Here is a 13,046-nt window from a genome sequence, read left to right as displayed (position 1 = left end):
AAGAAGGGAAAACGTTCTGAATGGCTAGATTAATGCGAAATTGAAATCCAGGTCATTCCAATTTCTCACTGCTTTGCTTCTTCCAAAATGTTTGAAGAGCTAATTCTGTAGGTGAAAAGGAAATGACCTTTGTGAGTTGACCTATTTATTGTGGCAGGACAAGCCTGACGTTTTAGAAGTCCTAATTCATTCATTGTGAAGTGCACTGAGAGTTTGACATGTGTTATATATTTGCTGTAGACTTTAATATCTGTACGTGTATAAAACTCTAAAATCAGGACCTTTTTTATTTACAATAGATCAATAGTTTGCTGTAGAAAACATATCATACATTTTCTGATGCTTGTAAACATTAGTTTGTAACTTTATAATGCTTTCACACCTCTTCGTTAACAGAGTACACCTTTCGCTATAGCGCTGATGAAGGCGTGGGCCTTCCAAGTATCCCAGTTCATCCCATTGGATATCATGATGCAGAGAAGCTTTTACGGTGAGCACACTTTCATTATTGGCTTCTCAGATTCTGTGCTGTCAGCGAGAGAAACAGGTTGTCTAGTTTTGATGATTAGAACACGGCAGCATGATAATTATCACAAGAAACATGCAAGGTAATGAAAGTGAGATGTCGTCTTGCGGTCAGTCTCTTTAATAAACAAGAATTGGCATAGCCAATAGGTCTCACTTTTGGGACCTTATAAGTATTTAGTTATGCAGCACAATATCCTTGGAGCAACAACATCAACTGTTGCATGGCTAAACACTTATAAGGTCCCAAAGGCGAGACCTATTGGCTATGCCAATGCTTGTTTATTTACTGTAGCCGCCACCGAGTATTAAACGACAGAGTGGGATAAGGTCATAGCATATCATCAAAAAGTATCACGTAATGCAAAGCTTAAATATATTCAGTTTAACATATTGCATAGAACCTACCTCACACCCGGTAAAAGTAACAAAATATTCCCTTATTCATACACTGGCTGTCCTTCACCTTAAGTGGGATTAAAACACATGCTGGAGCATTGGCCTGCCGTAACAGATTATTGTTTACAACAAGGGGTGGTGAGGGACAGAGTCTCTGAATTAAGCAGAATACTCTCACCCAGTCAAGAGATCAGGGCTAGATCCAACACCGTTTTTTAGCTCATTGCACCATCCCAGTTTCAGAACCTGGCTGTATGCAAATTAGTCTGTTCCTGTCCCAGTGCATGATGGGAACAGGGCAAACCAAACTACAAAAGCCAATTCTTACATTGGGAAGGAAACAAGCTTCCGGGGACCGGTTTCTGGCATTACAGCCGTCTTCGGCCCGGCTTGCTTGAATCCTGATGGTGCAATGAGCAAGGGACTCATGTCTGAGTATACCCTTCCACGCTTAGGGTGGACAAAATTATTTACAACAAGGGGTGGTGAGGGACAGAGTCTCTGAATTAAGCAGAATACTCTCACCCAGTCAAGAGATCAGGGCTAGATCCAACACCGTTTTTTAGCTCATTGCACCATCCCAGTTTCAGAACCTGGCTGTATGCAAATTAGTCTGTTCCTGTCCCAGTGCATGATGGGAACAGGGCAAACCAAACTACAAAAGCCAATTCTTACACTGGGAAGGAAACAGGCTTCCGGGGACCGGTTTCTGGCATTACAGCCGTCTTCGGCCCGGCTTGCTTGAATCCTGATGGTGCAATGAGCAAGGGACTCATGTCTGAGTATACCCTTCCACGCTTAGGGTGGACAAAATTATTTACAACAAGGGGTGGTGAGGGACAGAGTCTCTGAATTAAGCAGAATACTCTCACCCAGTCAAGAGATCAGGGCTAGATCCAACACCGTTTTTTAGCTCATTGCACCATCCCAGTTTCAGAACCTGGCTGTATGCAAATTAGTCTGTTCCTGTCCCAGTGCATGATGGGAACAGGGCAAACCAAACTACAAAAGCCAATTCTTACACTGGGAAGGAAAACAAGCTTCCGGGGACCGGTTTCTGGCATTACAGCCGGCTTCGGCACGGCTTGCTTGAATCCTGATGGTGCAATGAGCAAGGGACTCATGTCTGAGTATACCCTTCCACGCTTAGGGTGGACAAAATTATTTACAACAAGGGGTGGTGAGGGACAGAGTCTCTGAATTAAGCAGAATACTCTCACCCAGTCAAGAGATCAGGGCTAGATCCAACACCGTTTTTTAGCTCATTGCACCATCCCAGTTTCAGAACCTGGCTGTATGCAAATTAGTCTGTTCCTGTCCCAGTGCATGATGGGAACAGGGCAAACCAAACTACAAAAGCCAATTCTTACACTGGGAAGGAAACAAGCTTCCGGGGACCGGTTTCTGGCATTACAGCCGTCTTCGGCCCGGCTTGCTTGAATCCTGATGGTGCAATGAGCAAGGGACTCATGTCTGAGTATACCCTTCCACGCTTAGGGTGGACAAAATTATTTACAACAAGGGGTGGTGAGGGACAGAGTCTCTGAATTAAGCAGAATACTCTCACCCAGTCAAGAGATCAGGGCTAGATCCAACACAGTTTTTTAGCTCATTGCACCATCCCAGTTTCAGAACCTGGCTGTATGCAAATTAGTCTGTTCCTGTCCCAGTGCATGATGGGAACAGGGCAAACCAAACTACAAAAGCCAATTCTTACACTGGGAAGGAAACAAGCTTTCGGGGACCGGTTTCTGGCATTACAGCCGTCTTCGGCCCGGCTTGCTTGAATCCTGATGGTGCAATGAGCAAGGGACTCATGTCTGAGTATACCCTTCCACGCTTAGGGTGGACAAAATTATTTACAACAAGGGGTGGTGAGGGACAGAGTCTCTGAATTAAGCAGAATACTCTCACCCAGTCAAGAGATCAGGGCTAGATCCAACACCGTTTTTTAGCTCATTGCACCATCCCAGTTTCAGAACCTGGCTGTATGCAAATTAGTCTGTTCCTGTCCCAGTGCATGATGGGAACAGGGCAAACCAAACTACAAAAGCCAATTCTTACACTGGGAAGGAAACAAGCTTCCGGGGACCGGTTTCTGGCATTACAGCCGTCTTCGGCCCGGCTTGCTTGAATCCTGATGGTGCAATGAGCAAGGGACTCATGTCTGAGTATACCCTTCCACGCTTAGGGTGGACAAAATTATTTACAACAAGGGGTGGTGAGGGACAGAGTCTCTGAATTAAGCAGAATACTCTCACCCAGTCAAGAGATCAGGGCTAGATCCAACACCGTTTTTTAGCTCATTGCACCATCCCAGTTTCAGAACCTGGCTGTATGCAAATTAGTCTGTTCCTGTCCCAGTGCATGATGGGAACAGGGCAAACCAAACTACAAAAGCCAATTCTTACACTGGGAAGGAAACAAGCTTCCGGGGACCGGTTTCTGTCATTACAGCCGTCTTCGGCCCGGCTTGCTTGAATCCTGATGGTGCAATGAGCAAGGGACTCATGTCTGAGTATACCCTTCCACGCTTAGGGTGGACAAAATTATTTACAACAAGGGGTGGTGAGGGACAGAGTCTCTGAATTAAGCAGAATACTCTCACCCAGTCAAGAGATCAGGGCTAGATCCAACACCGTTTTTTAGCTCATTGCACCATCCCAGTTTCAGAACCTGGCTGTATGCAAATTAGTCTGTTCCTGTCCCAGTGCATGATGGGAACAGGGCAAACCAAACTACAAAAGCCAATTCTTACACTGGGAAGGAAACAAGCTTCCGGGGACCGGTTTCTGGCATTACAGCCATCTTCGGCCCGGCTTGCTTGAATCCTGATGGTGCAATGAGCAAGGGACTCATGTCTGAGTATACCCTTCCACGCTTAGGGTGGACAAAATTATTTACAACAAGGGGTGGTGAGGGACAGAGTCTCTGAATTAAGCAGAATACTCTCACCCAGTCAAGAGATCAGGGCTAGATCCAACACCGTTTTTTAGCTCATTGCACCATCCCAGTTTCAGAACCTGGCTGTATGCAAATTAGTCTGTTCCTGTCCCAGTGCATGATGGGAACAGGGCAAACCAAACTACAAAAGCCAATTCTTACACTGGGAAGGAAACAAGCTTCCGGGGACCGGTTTCTGGCATTACAGCCGGCTTCGGCACGGCTTGCTTGAATCCTGATGGTGCAATGAGCAAGGGACTCATGTCTGAGTATACCCTTCCACGCTTAGGGTGGACAAAATTATTTACAACAAGGGGTGGTGAGGGACAGAGTCTCTGAATTAAGCAGAATACTCTCACCCAGTCAAGAGATCAGGGCTAGATCCAACACCGTTTTTTAGCTCATTGCACCATCCCAGTTTCAGAACCTGGCTGTATGCAAATTAGTCTGTTCCTGTCCCAGTGCATGATGGGAACAGGGCAAACCAAACTACAAAAGCCAATTCTTACACTGGGAAGGAAACAAGCTTCCGGGGACCGGTTTCTGGCATTACAGCCGTCTTCGGCCCGGCTTGCTTGAATCCTGATGGTGCAATGAGCAAGGGACTCATGTCTGAGTATACCCTTCCACGCTTAGGGTGGACAAAATTATTTACAACAAGGGGTGGTGAGGGACAGAGTCTCTGAATTAAGCAGAATACTCTCACCCAGTCAAGAGATCAGGGCTAGATCCAACACCGTTTTTTAGCTCATTGCACCATCCCAGTTTCAGAACCTGGCTGTATGCAAATTAGTCTGTTCCTGTCCCAGTGCATGATGGGAACAGGGCAAACCAAACTACAAAAGCCAATTCTTACACTGGGAAGGAAACAAGCTTCCGGGGACCGGTTGCTGGCATTACAGCCGGCTTCGGCCCGGCTTGCTTGAATCCTGATGGTGCAATGAGCAAGGGACTCATGTCTGAGTATACCCTTCCACGCTTAGGGTGGACAAAATTATTTACAACAAGGGGTGGTGAGGGACCGAGTCTCTGAATTAAGCAGAATACTCTCACCCAGTCAAGAGATCAGGGCTAGATCCAACACCGTTTTTTAGCTCATTGCACCATCCCAGTTTCAGAACCTGGCTGTATGCAAATTAGTCTGTTCCTGTCCCAGTGCATGATGGGAACAGGGCAAACCAAACTACAAAAGCCAATTCTTACACTGGGAAGGAAACAAGCTTCCGGGGACCGGTTTCTGGCATTACAGCCGTCTTCGGCCCGGCTTGCTTGAATCCTGATGGTGCAATGAGCAAGGGACTCATGTCTGAGTATACCCTTCCACGCTTAGGGTGGACAAAATTATTTACAACAAGGGGTGGTGAGGGACAGAGTCTCTGAATTAAGCAGAATACTCTCACCCAGTCAAGAGATCAGGGCTAGATCCAACACCGTTTTTTAGCTCATTGCACCATCCCAGTTTCAGAACCTGGCTGTATGCAAATTAGTCTGTTCCTGTCCCAGTGCATGATGGGAACAGGGCAAACCAAACTACAAAAGCCAATTCTTACACTGGGAAGGAAACAAGCTTCCAGGGACCGGTTTCTGGCATTACAGCCGTCTTCGGCCCGGCTTGCTTGAATCCTGATGGTGCAATGAGCAAGGGACTCATGTCTGAGTATACCCTTCCACGCTTAGGGTGGACAAAATTATTTACAACAAGGGGTGGTGAGGGACAGAGTCTCTGAATTAAGCAGAATACTCTCACCCAGTCAAGAGATCAGGGCTAGATCCAACACCGTTTTTTAGCTCATTGCACCATCCCAGTTTCAGAACCTGGCTGTATGCAAATTAGTCTGTTCCTGTCCCAGTGCATGATGGGAACAGGGCAAACCAAACTACAAAAGCCAATTCTTACACTGGGAAGGAAACAAGCTTCCGGGGACCGGTTTCTGGCATTACAGCCGTCTTTGGCCCGGCTTGCTTGAATCCTGATGGTGCAATGAGCAAGGGACTCATGTCTGAGTATACCCTTCCACGCTTAGGGTGGGCAAAATTATTTACAACAAGGGGTGGTGAGGGACAGAGTCTCTGAATTAAGCAGAATACTCTCACCCAGTCAAGAGATCAGGGCTAGATCCAACACCGTTTTTTAGCTCATTTCACCATCCCAGTTTCAGAACCTGGCTGTATGCAAATTAGTCTGTTCCTGTCCCAGTGCATGATGGGAACAGGGCAAACCAAACTACAAAAGCCAATTCTTACACTGGGAAGGAAACAAGCTTCCGGGGACCGGTTTCTGGCATTACAGCCGTCTTCGGCCCGGCTTGCTTGAATCCTGATGGTGCAATGAGCAAGGGACTCATGTCTGAGTATACCCTTCCACGCTTAGGGTGGACAAAACTATTTACAACAAGGGGTGGTGAGGGACAGAGTCTCTGAATTAAGCAGAATACTCTCACCCAGTCAAGAGATCAGGGCTAGATCCAACACCGTTTTTTAGCTCATTGCACCATCCCAGTTTCAGAACCTGGCTGTATGCAAATTAGTCTGTTCCTGTCCCAGTGCATGATGGGAACAGGGCAAACCAAACTACAAAAGCCAATTCTTACACTGGGAAGGAAACAAGCTTCCGGGGACCGGTTTCTGGCATTACAGCCGTCTTCGGCCCGGCTTGCTTGAATCCTGATGGTGCAATGAGCAAGGGACTCATGTCTGAGTATTCCCTTCCACGCTTAGGGTGGACAAAATTATTTACAACAAGGGGTGGTGAGGGACAGAGTCTCTGAATTAAGCAGAATACTCTCACCCAGTCAAGAGATCAGGGCTAGATCCAACACTGTTTTTTAGCTCATTGCACCTTCCCAGTTTCAGAACCTGGCTGTATGCAAATTAGTCTGTTCCTGTCCCAGTGCATGATGGGAACAGGGCAAACCAAACTACAAAAGCCAATTCTTACACTGGGAAGGAAACAAGCTTCCGGGGACCGGTTTCTGGCATTACAGCCGACTTCGGCCCGGCTTGCTTGAATCCTGATGGTGCAATGAGCAAGGGACTCATGTCTGAGTATACCCTTCCACGCTTAGGGTGGACAAAATTATTTACAACAAGGGGTGGTGAGGGACAGAGTCTCTGAATTAAGCAGAATACTCTCACCCAGTCAAGAGATCAGGGCTAGATCCAACACCGTTTTTTAGCTCATTGCACCATCCCAGTTTCAGAACCTGGCTGTATGCAAATTAGTCTGTTCCTGTCCCAGTGCATGATGGGAACAGGGCAAACCAAACTACAAAAGCCAATTCTTACACTGGGAAGGAAACAAGCTTCCGGGGACCGGTTTCTGGCATTACAGCCGTCTTCGGCCCGGCTTGCTTTAATCCTGATGGTGCAATGAGCAAGGGACAGTTAAAAGTAACAAAATATTCCCTTATTCATACACTGGCTGTCCTTCACCTTAAGTGGGATTAAAACACATGCTGGAGCATTGGCCTGCCGTAACAGATTATTGGACAGACATTCTTGATGAGCTGACAGAAGTGATGCGTCTGATCGAATGTTGTATGCTCTGTCTATACATATGAAAAATGGACCACTCTCCCTCAAAACCATGACGAGCTGAGCTGACGCTCACGTCCAACAACTCACCCTCTGCATATGTATCAATGCTGGAAATGCTAGGCGCTCTAAAAAGACACAATAACAACTTTAAATATTTGTAGATAATCTAATTGGTTCGTCATCGCTGCAGATGCCGTATTCTGTGTCTGTAGTATAGCGCGCGTACTCAGCAAGCGTAGCCTCGTAGCACATGTGGGCAGTGGGTGCAATACACATACGCGCGCCTATCAATATTATGAAAACACTCTATATTTATCTATCAATTTACAGCTCACTAAGATATATTGCCATGGAGCCGGAAGCCCATACGTTTTCTCGCAGCTCCACCACCTGGATGTTAATTTAAACAATCTGCAGAAAGTGCTTGTGGACGAGAATAAACATCTGAAGTACACATCACTCGATCACACTGCAGGGACTGGCACAAAGTGTGTGTGCAGCAGTCTTTACGCATCAGTTTGCTGGCAAAGGAGTCCAGTGGTGCACAGGACGGCAGTGCAAGCGCTCCCTGTGTGCAGATACATACAGTAGTGCAGCTGCGATAGCCCCACTCAAGCTTTTTTTGAGTGTGGCCCATAATATGCCTAGCTGGCACCAGAGCTGTAAGTTTGTGCAGTAACCCCCAGTGAGCCGATGTTTGTCAATGCATTGCACTGTCAGTCTGACTCTCAGTGCAACTGCTGCATGTTGCTGCACGCATGGACTGACAGCGCTACGCACACTGGTTTGACTCAGCGCACTGATGTGCCTTACATATTTCTGAGCAAGTAGCTCTTCCACGTCCTGACAGCGCACTAAGCAATGTGCTCTGCTCTGTATCAGTGCTGGCTTCACTGGCAGCGGCATGACTCAGTTGCATGCACTTTGAGAAGGCTTGTTTGCAGTGGTATGAACCCCTGGGGCATACATCAGTACAGAAAGCCCTCCTTGGGGTGTTTGATGGAAAAACAAAAGTCCAGTACGAGTTGACACTGAAATGTAATGTGACACTGGAAAGTAATACAGTTTTGCAGTTTAAATCAGTTGTGCAGTGTCAGTAATAACACTGTATGTGGTACATCTGCAGACAAACTAATGCTCACATTGGTTTGCTAAACAAAAACAGACGAGCAAAAAAAATTAACAGACCCACAAAGCGTTTCCCTTGCGTGAGCGAGCAGGACCACCATCTTTTTGCAAGTTCATTACAAACAGATGTCGCCAAAGCTCGCTCCTGCAAGGGAATCGCCAAACGTGCACGCGTTGCTATTGAAAGCAATGCAAAGTGTGCACGTTTTTAGCCGAAAAAGCGAATCGATTCCAAGAGGTCCCCTCCTAAGCAGCGCATGCGCGCTGCATAGGCGTGACCTAAAAAATAAAAAGTAATCTGACAACTACATCAGTTCTAAAGAAATGCTTCTCTTTCGCCGATAACTAATGCAACAACTGACATCAAAAATCCGCCTTTCGTTGGTAAATAAGCTGCAAGCTAAAATCAAAGAGGACAAAATAAATAAGTGCTCTCCATCTAACTGAGGAAGAAACCAGTGCAATAGAAGTTCCATATTAAATCTACATTTATTCTCCTTGTATCAACCCTGGCAAAGAATGTATAAAATCTTTTCTATTTTGAATTTGTGGGATGAGGCTTTTCAAAAACAATGAGGTTTGGTTTTACTGCTAATTTATATAGACATAGAAGTGGGCGGGGCAGGCATATGAAATGACTATAATTCTACACAACAAAACTTGATAAACAGAGTGTCGGCTCAATTCAGGAAGTGACAAAAATAACAGTGACCACAAGATAAGGTCTTTTTAGTGTAATATTCCTAGGAAACTGAATTCTCAAAATAGTAAGGTGTAATTCACAAGTGTATTATTCAGAGATAGGAAGCTGATTAAGCTAATTTGCATTCCGGAATTTCACTACCGGTTATAGCGTGAGTGATTCAGCCCGAAAGGCACAGAATCATGAATTCCAAAATCACAACACAGCAAAGAATGACTGCCGAATCCAGTTCTCGTTTCATCAAAAAGAAATAAAATCTTTCCCTACACTACTCTAAATGAGGGCCCTTCCTATCTCCCTTCTATCCTATCATGTCCCAAAGGTGTCAGCATGTGTTGACTTCCTCACAAGTACTCACGTCAAATGGGTTAGCTTAAAGCTATGGAGCTTGCTCTAAGATGCTCCTTCTTCTCCGAAAGCTAGCAGAAGTCTCCGGTCTCTGTCCCTGCGCATTATACAAAAAGAGGGGTTTCGACTGACCCTACGTCAGCAAAACTTTCAACAGCCACCTGATCTACGTGGTAACTTTCCATGAGCTTATTTAATTAAATGTATCTAGTCGTCATTGACCTTGAGTTTCAGATAGGCCAGGCACAGTAGACGTACTCCCTCCTCGCTTCCAACCATCTTCAAAGACATTCCGGGTATCTCCTTAATCCGAAATAATGAGATGGCCTTCCTGCACCTGCAGTAGGATGAGAACATTGTAGTTTCGAAAACAACAATCATTTATTTATTTATTTCTCGAGAGGCCAAGGGGAGTTATGTAAAACAACCAAAGATATGGGCCTACTATTCAGGCAACTTAAACTAAATACGGTTACATCATGTGATTATGCTATTGTCCTGCACCTTATACGTACAGGAAGTCTAATACATACAAGGTCCTACTTAAATGCAATCATTACATTAGTGACAAATGATTCGAATAAATGCATCATAATAATCATGAACACTTCAAACAATTGGAATACATACAAGTGCGTCTAAACCACGAGTATAGTGCACCCATACAACATAGAGTGCTTTAAGCTCTCTATCAGTTCCCCCCTCTTATGACTAGTGTTGTAACACCAACATTTTATTCTCTTACAGTTCTCTCCTTGTAGAAAAGACCGACCTTAACAGATGTGGCAGCTTGCCGTCCATGTCGGAATCTTTCTAACCCCTTCAGATGCTGATAATGACAGTCCCGCAGTCGTTCCAATTGCTGCTCTCGCCTCTTCAGAACACTTTCCTGATGTCGTGCTTTCTGCCATTTGTATGCCTTAATAGCTCCAGGAGGAAAATTATACTAATGACAACTATTATGATAGGGTTCAAGATGTATCCTACAATTCCTTGTCCCAGGCTTCCAAACCAACTTCCAATTTTTCCAAAACCCTTCCCAACTTGATCCCAGAGTCCTTCAGCAGCCACATTGCATAATTCTTGGTGTATATCTGAGTTATTGCTAATGTTTTTCCTTATATCCCGACTGTTGTCAGGAATATAAGTGCAGCCCTGTTGGACTCTCAGCAATTTACAGACTCCTCCGGCTTTTGCAAGTAGTATGTCTAAAGCAAGACGATTTTGAAGAACCATTGCTCTTATCAAGACCATCTCCCCATCAACTAATAATAGAATTTGGGCTGTATTCACAGAGAGCTTATCTACTAGAGTTGCCAGCTTTCTGATTTTTACATCATTCAAAACCACACCTAAACGAGGTATCATGGCTCCAAACAAATTACCAACAATTCCTCCTGCACTTACACCACGTTTTCCACTGTGCGATCTTTTTCCTTTTAGGGACCATAAGTCGTCTACATGGAAGATTTTGGGAAACACCACAGCCAGGTAACATGTCCCATACCAATTCTTGGGTAACTTCACATAGGCATTCTTTCCACACACGAAATATACATTGGGCACTATGGTTAATTTATCCAATAGTGCTCTTCTGATGGACTCTCCAATCAAAAAGATGTGCTCACAATCACTCTCACCCACAAATATCTTGTCATAATATGTGGACGGGTGTCTAATGCATAATTTACCTTTTTGCTGGAAGTCTAAAGCTATTGGTCCAGAACTTCCCTTTGCCTTCTGATCTAATTCTTCCTTCGTCCATGGGATAACCTTATGCTTTGGATCTGGTCTAAATAAAGTATGCCTATGCCGATCTTCTATCAGATCAACGAATTTCTTTTCAATATCAGTCAACATGCAGGTCAAATTGTGTTTATGAGCATATGACGTATCAAAGGTAATAGTGGGCACAAAATACTTAGACATCCGCTCTACCTCCTTATAATAATCATATTTGTTCATGTACCTAAGAACTGGTACTTCGGAGAGTACCCCATCAAAATTTGAGAAGTAGTACTCAAAGTGTGCCTTGCTATAAAACATACTCAACAACACACAACAGGTAATGCCATAGGTCAAAGGGAAATGATGGTATCGAATACCCTCTTCTACTGATGCTGGCAATTGTATGCACACATAACAATCCTCCGCTTCCATTGTATCCACATACTCGTACAATAAACGAGCATATGCATTCAATGTAAAATCACCCTTTGACAGATCTACATGTAACCTGCGACTAGTGTCCTTGATCATCTCTCTATTTTTTATGGATACACCCTCATCTAGATCTGAAACAGGTGGTGTGTCATCTGTTGCCCATTCTTTTCAGTATCGTAAGATCCAACCAAAGCTGTGACAATCACCAGAGCAATGACAATAAGCACCATGACAATAAGGGTCCCAATAATGCCATATGGTCCACTGTTCGGTTTCTTTTTCGCAAACTGCGGACGCCTAGGCGTAGAATCCTCCTGCTTCACTGCGCCGTCCGTCTGGCGGGACTGGCCACGTCCTTGTTGGCCACCACGTCCACGTCCACCCCCTCCTCCTCCACCGGTCTTCGGGGCCGATGTGTCCTGAAAGGAACGAGGAGAGCGTTGATCAGAACCCTGAAAACGATCAGGCGATTTAATCATCGCGCGGTCGCGCAAATCATAAACTTTTTCGGGTGGCGCAGGAGCTTGTATTGCAGGAAAAGTACCCTGAGTCTGCGTTGTCTGCTTCCCCTGTGTCTGTTTTTTAGGCCAATTAGATTTTTTGGACTTGGGCTGGGCATCTGGCACTGCAGATTGTCCCTGTGGTTGTTTTTTATCCTTCACTGGAAAATATTTCAGACCTCTACTTGTGCGGCCAATTGTCTTATAAGCGGCCACCACAATCTTTGCTAACTGGCGGGGTTTGTCGGCATCGGGCAGAGCAGCCAAAGCATTCGACACCTGAAAGTTAACTGCATCTCCTTTAACATTGGAGAGAATGAGATCACTTACAATCTCAAAAGAACCACACAGGCGCATACCCAATTCAACCGCTGCCTCTGGACCGTGATCATTCTGAACACGTCTAACGATTTCAGGCAGGGCAGTCATAGACGGGGTGCCGAAGCACCTTGTATAAACTGCCGCAAATGTTTTTCCCCAGCTGTCACAGTCAGCAAGTTCAGGAGTAATATCCTTCGGTAGAGTAATCGTCAACATTCTATGTTTATCAGCAGGAGTAGAATTCGGAAAAACCGCCTCCAGTTGATCAAACTTCTCTGCTAGCCAGAATGGGAAGTCATCGTTGTCAACCGGACGCGCACCAAAAACCGAATTTACCATCACTGGATTGAGACGCATTCCGCCTCGTTCCAGGGGAGCGGCCGCACCCCCCTGGGGACCACCAGGAAGATGTCGACCGATGTATTGCACTAAAGCACGAATCACGGATATGGAAACTACATGCAGCCTGCGAATTTCTG

General features: G+C 45.4%; 1 protein-coding gene across 1 annotated transcript in view; it reads left to right on the top strand.

Annotated features, from left to right (window-relative positions):
- LOC144772019 (N-acetylated-alpha-linked acidic dipeptidase 2-like) overlaps positions 1–13,046 on the top strand; it is a 283,318-nt gene that overhangs the window by 14,426 nt on the left and 255,846 nt on the right. The window contains exon 4 of the mRNA XM_078656233.1: positions 397–490. Within this exon, the coding sequence (XP_078512359.1) occupies positions 397–490 (94 nt within the window). The remainder of the gene's footprint in view (positions 1–396; positions 491–13,046) is intronic.

The sequence above is a fragment of the Lissotriton helveticus genome, chromosome 8 (genome assembly GCF_964261635.1).
Source record: "Lissotriton helveticus chromosome 8, aLisHel1.1, whole genome shotgun sequence".
NCBI lineage: Eukaryota > Metazoa > Chordata > Amphibia > Caudata > Salamandridae > Lissotriton > Lissotriton helveticus.
The sequence above is the reverse complement of the archived record's forward strand: the minus strand, read 5'-3'. Positions and strand labels throughout refer to the sequence as shown.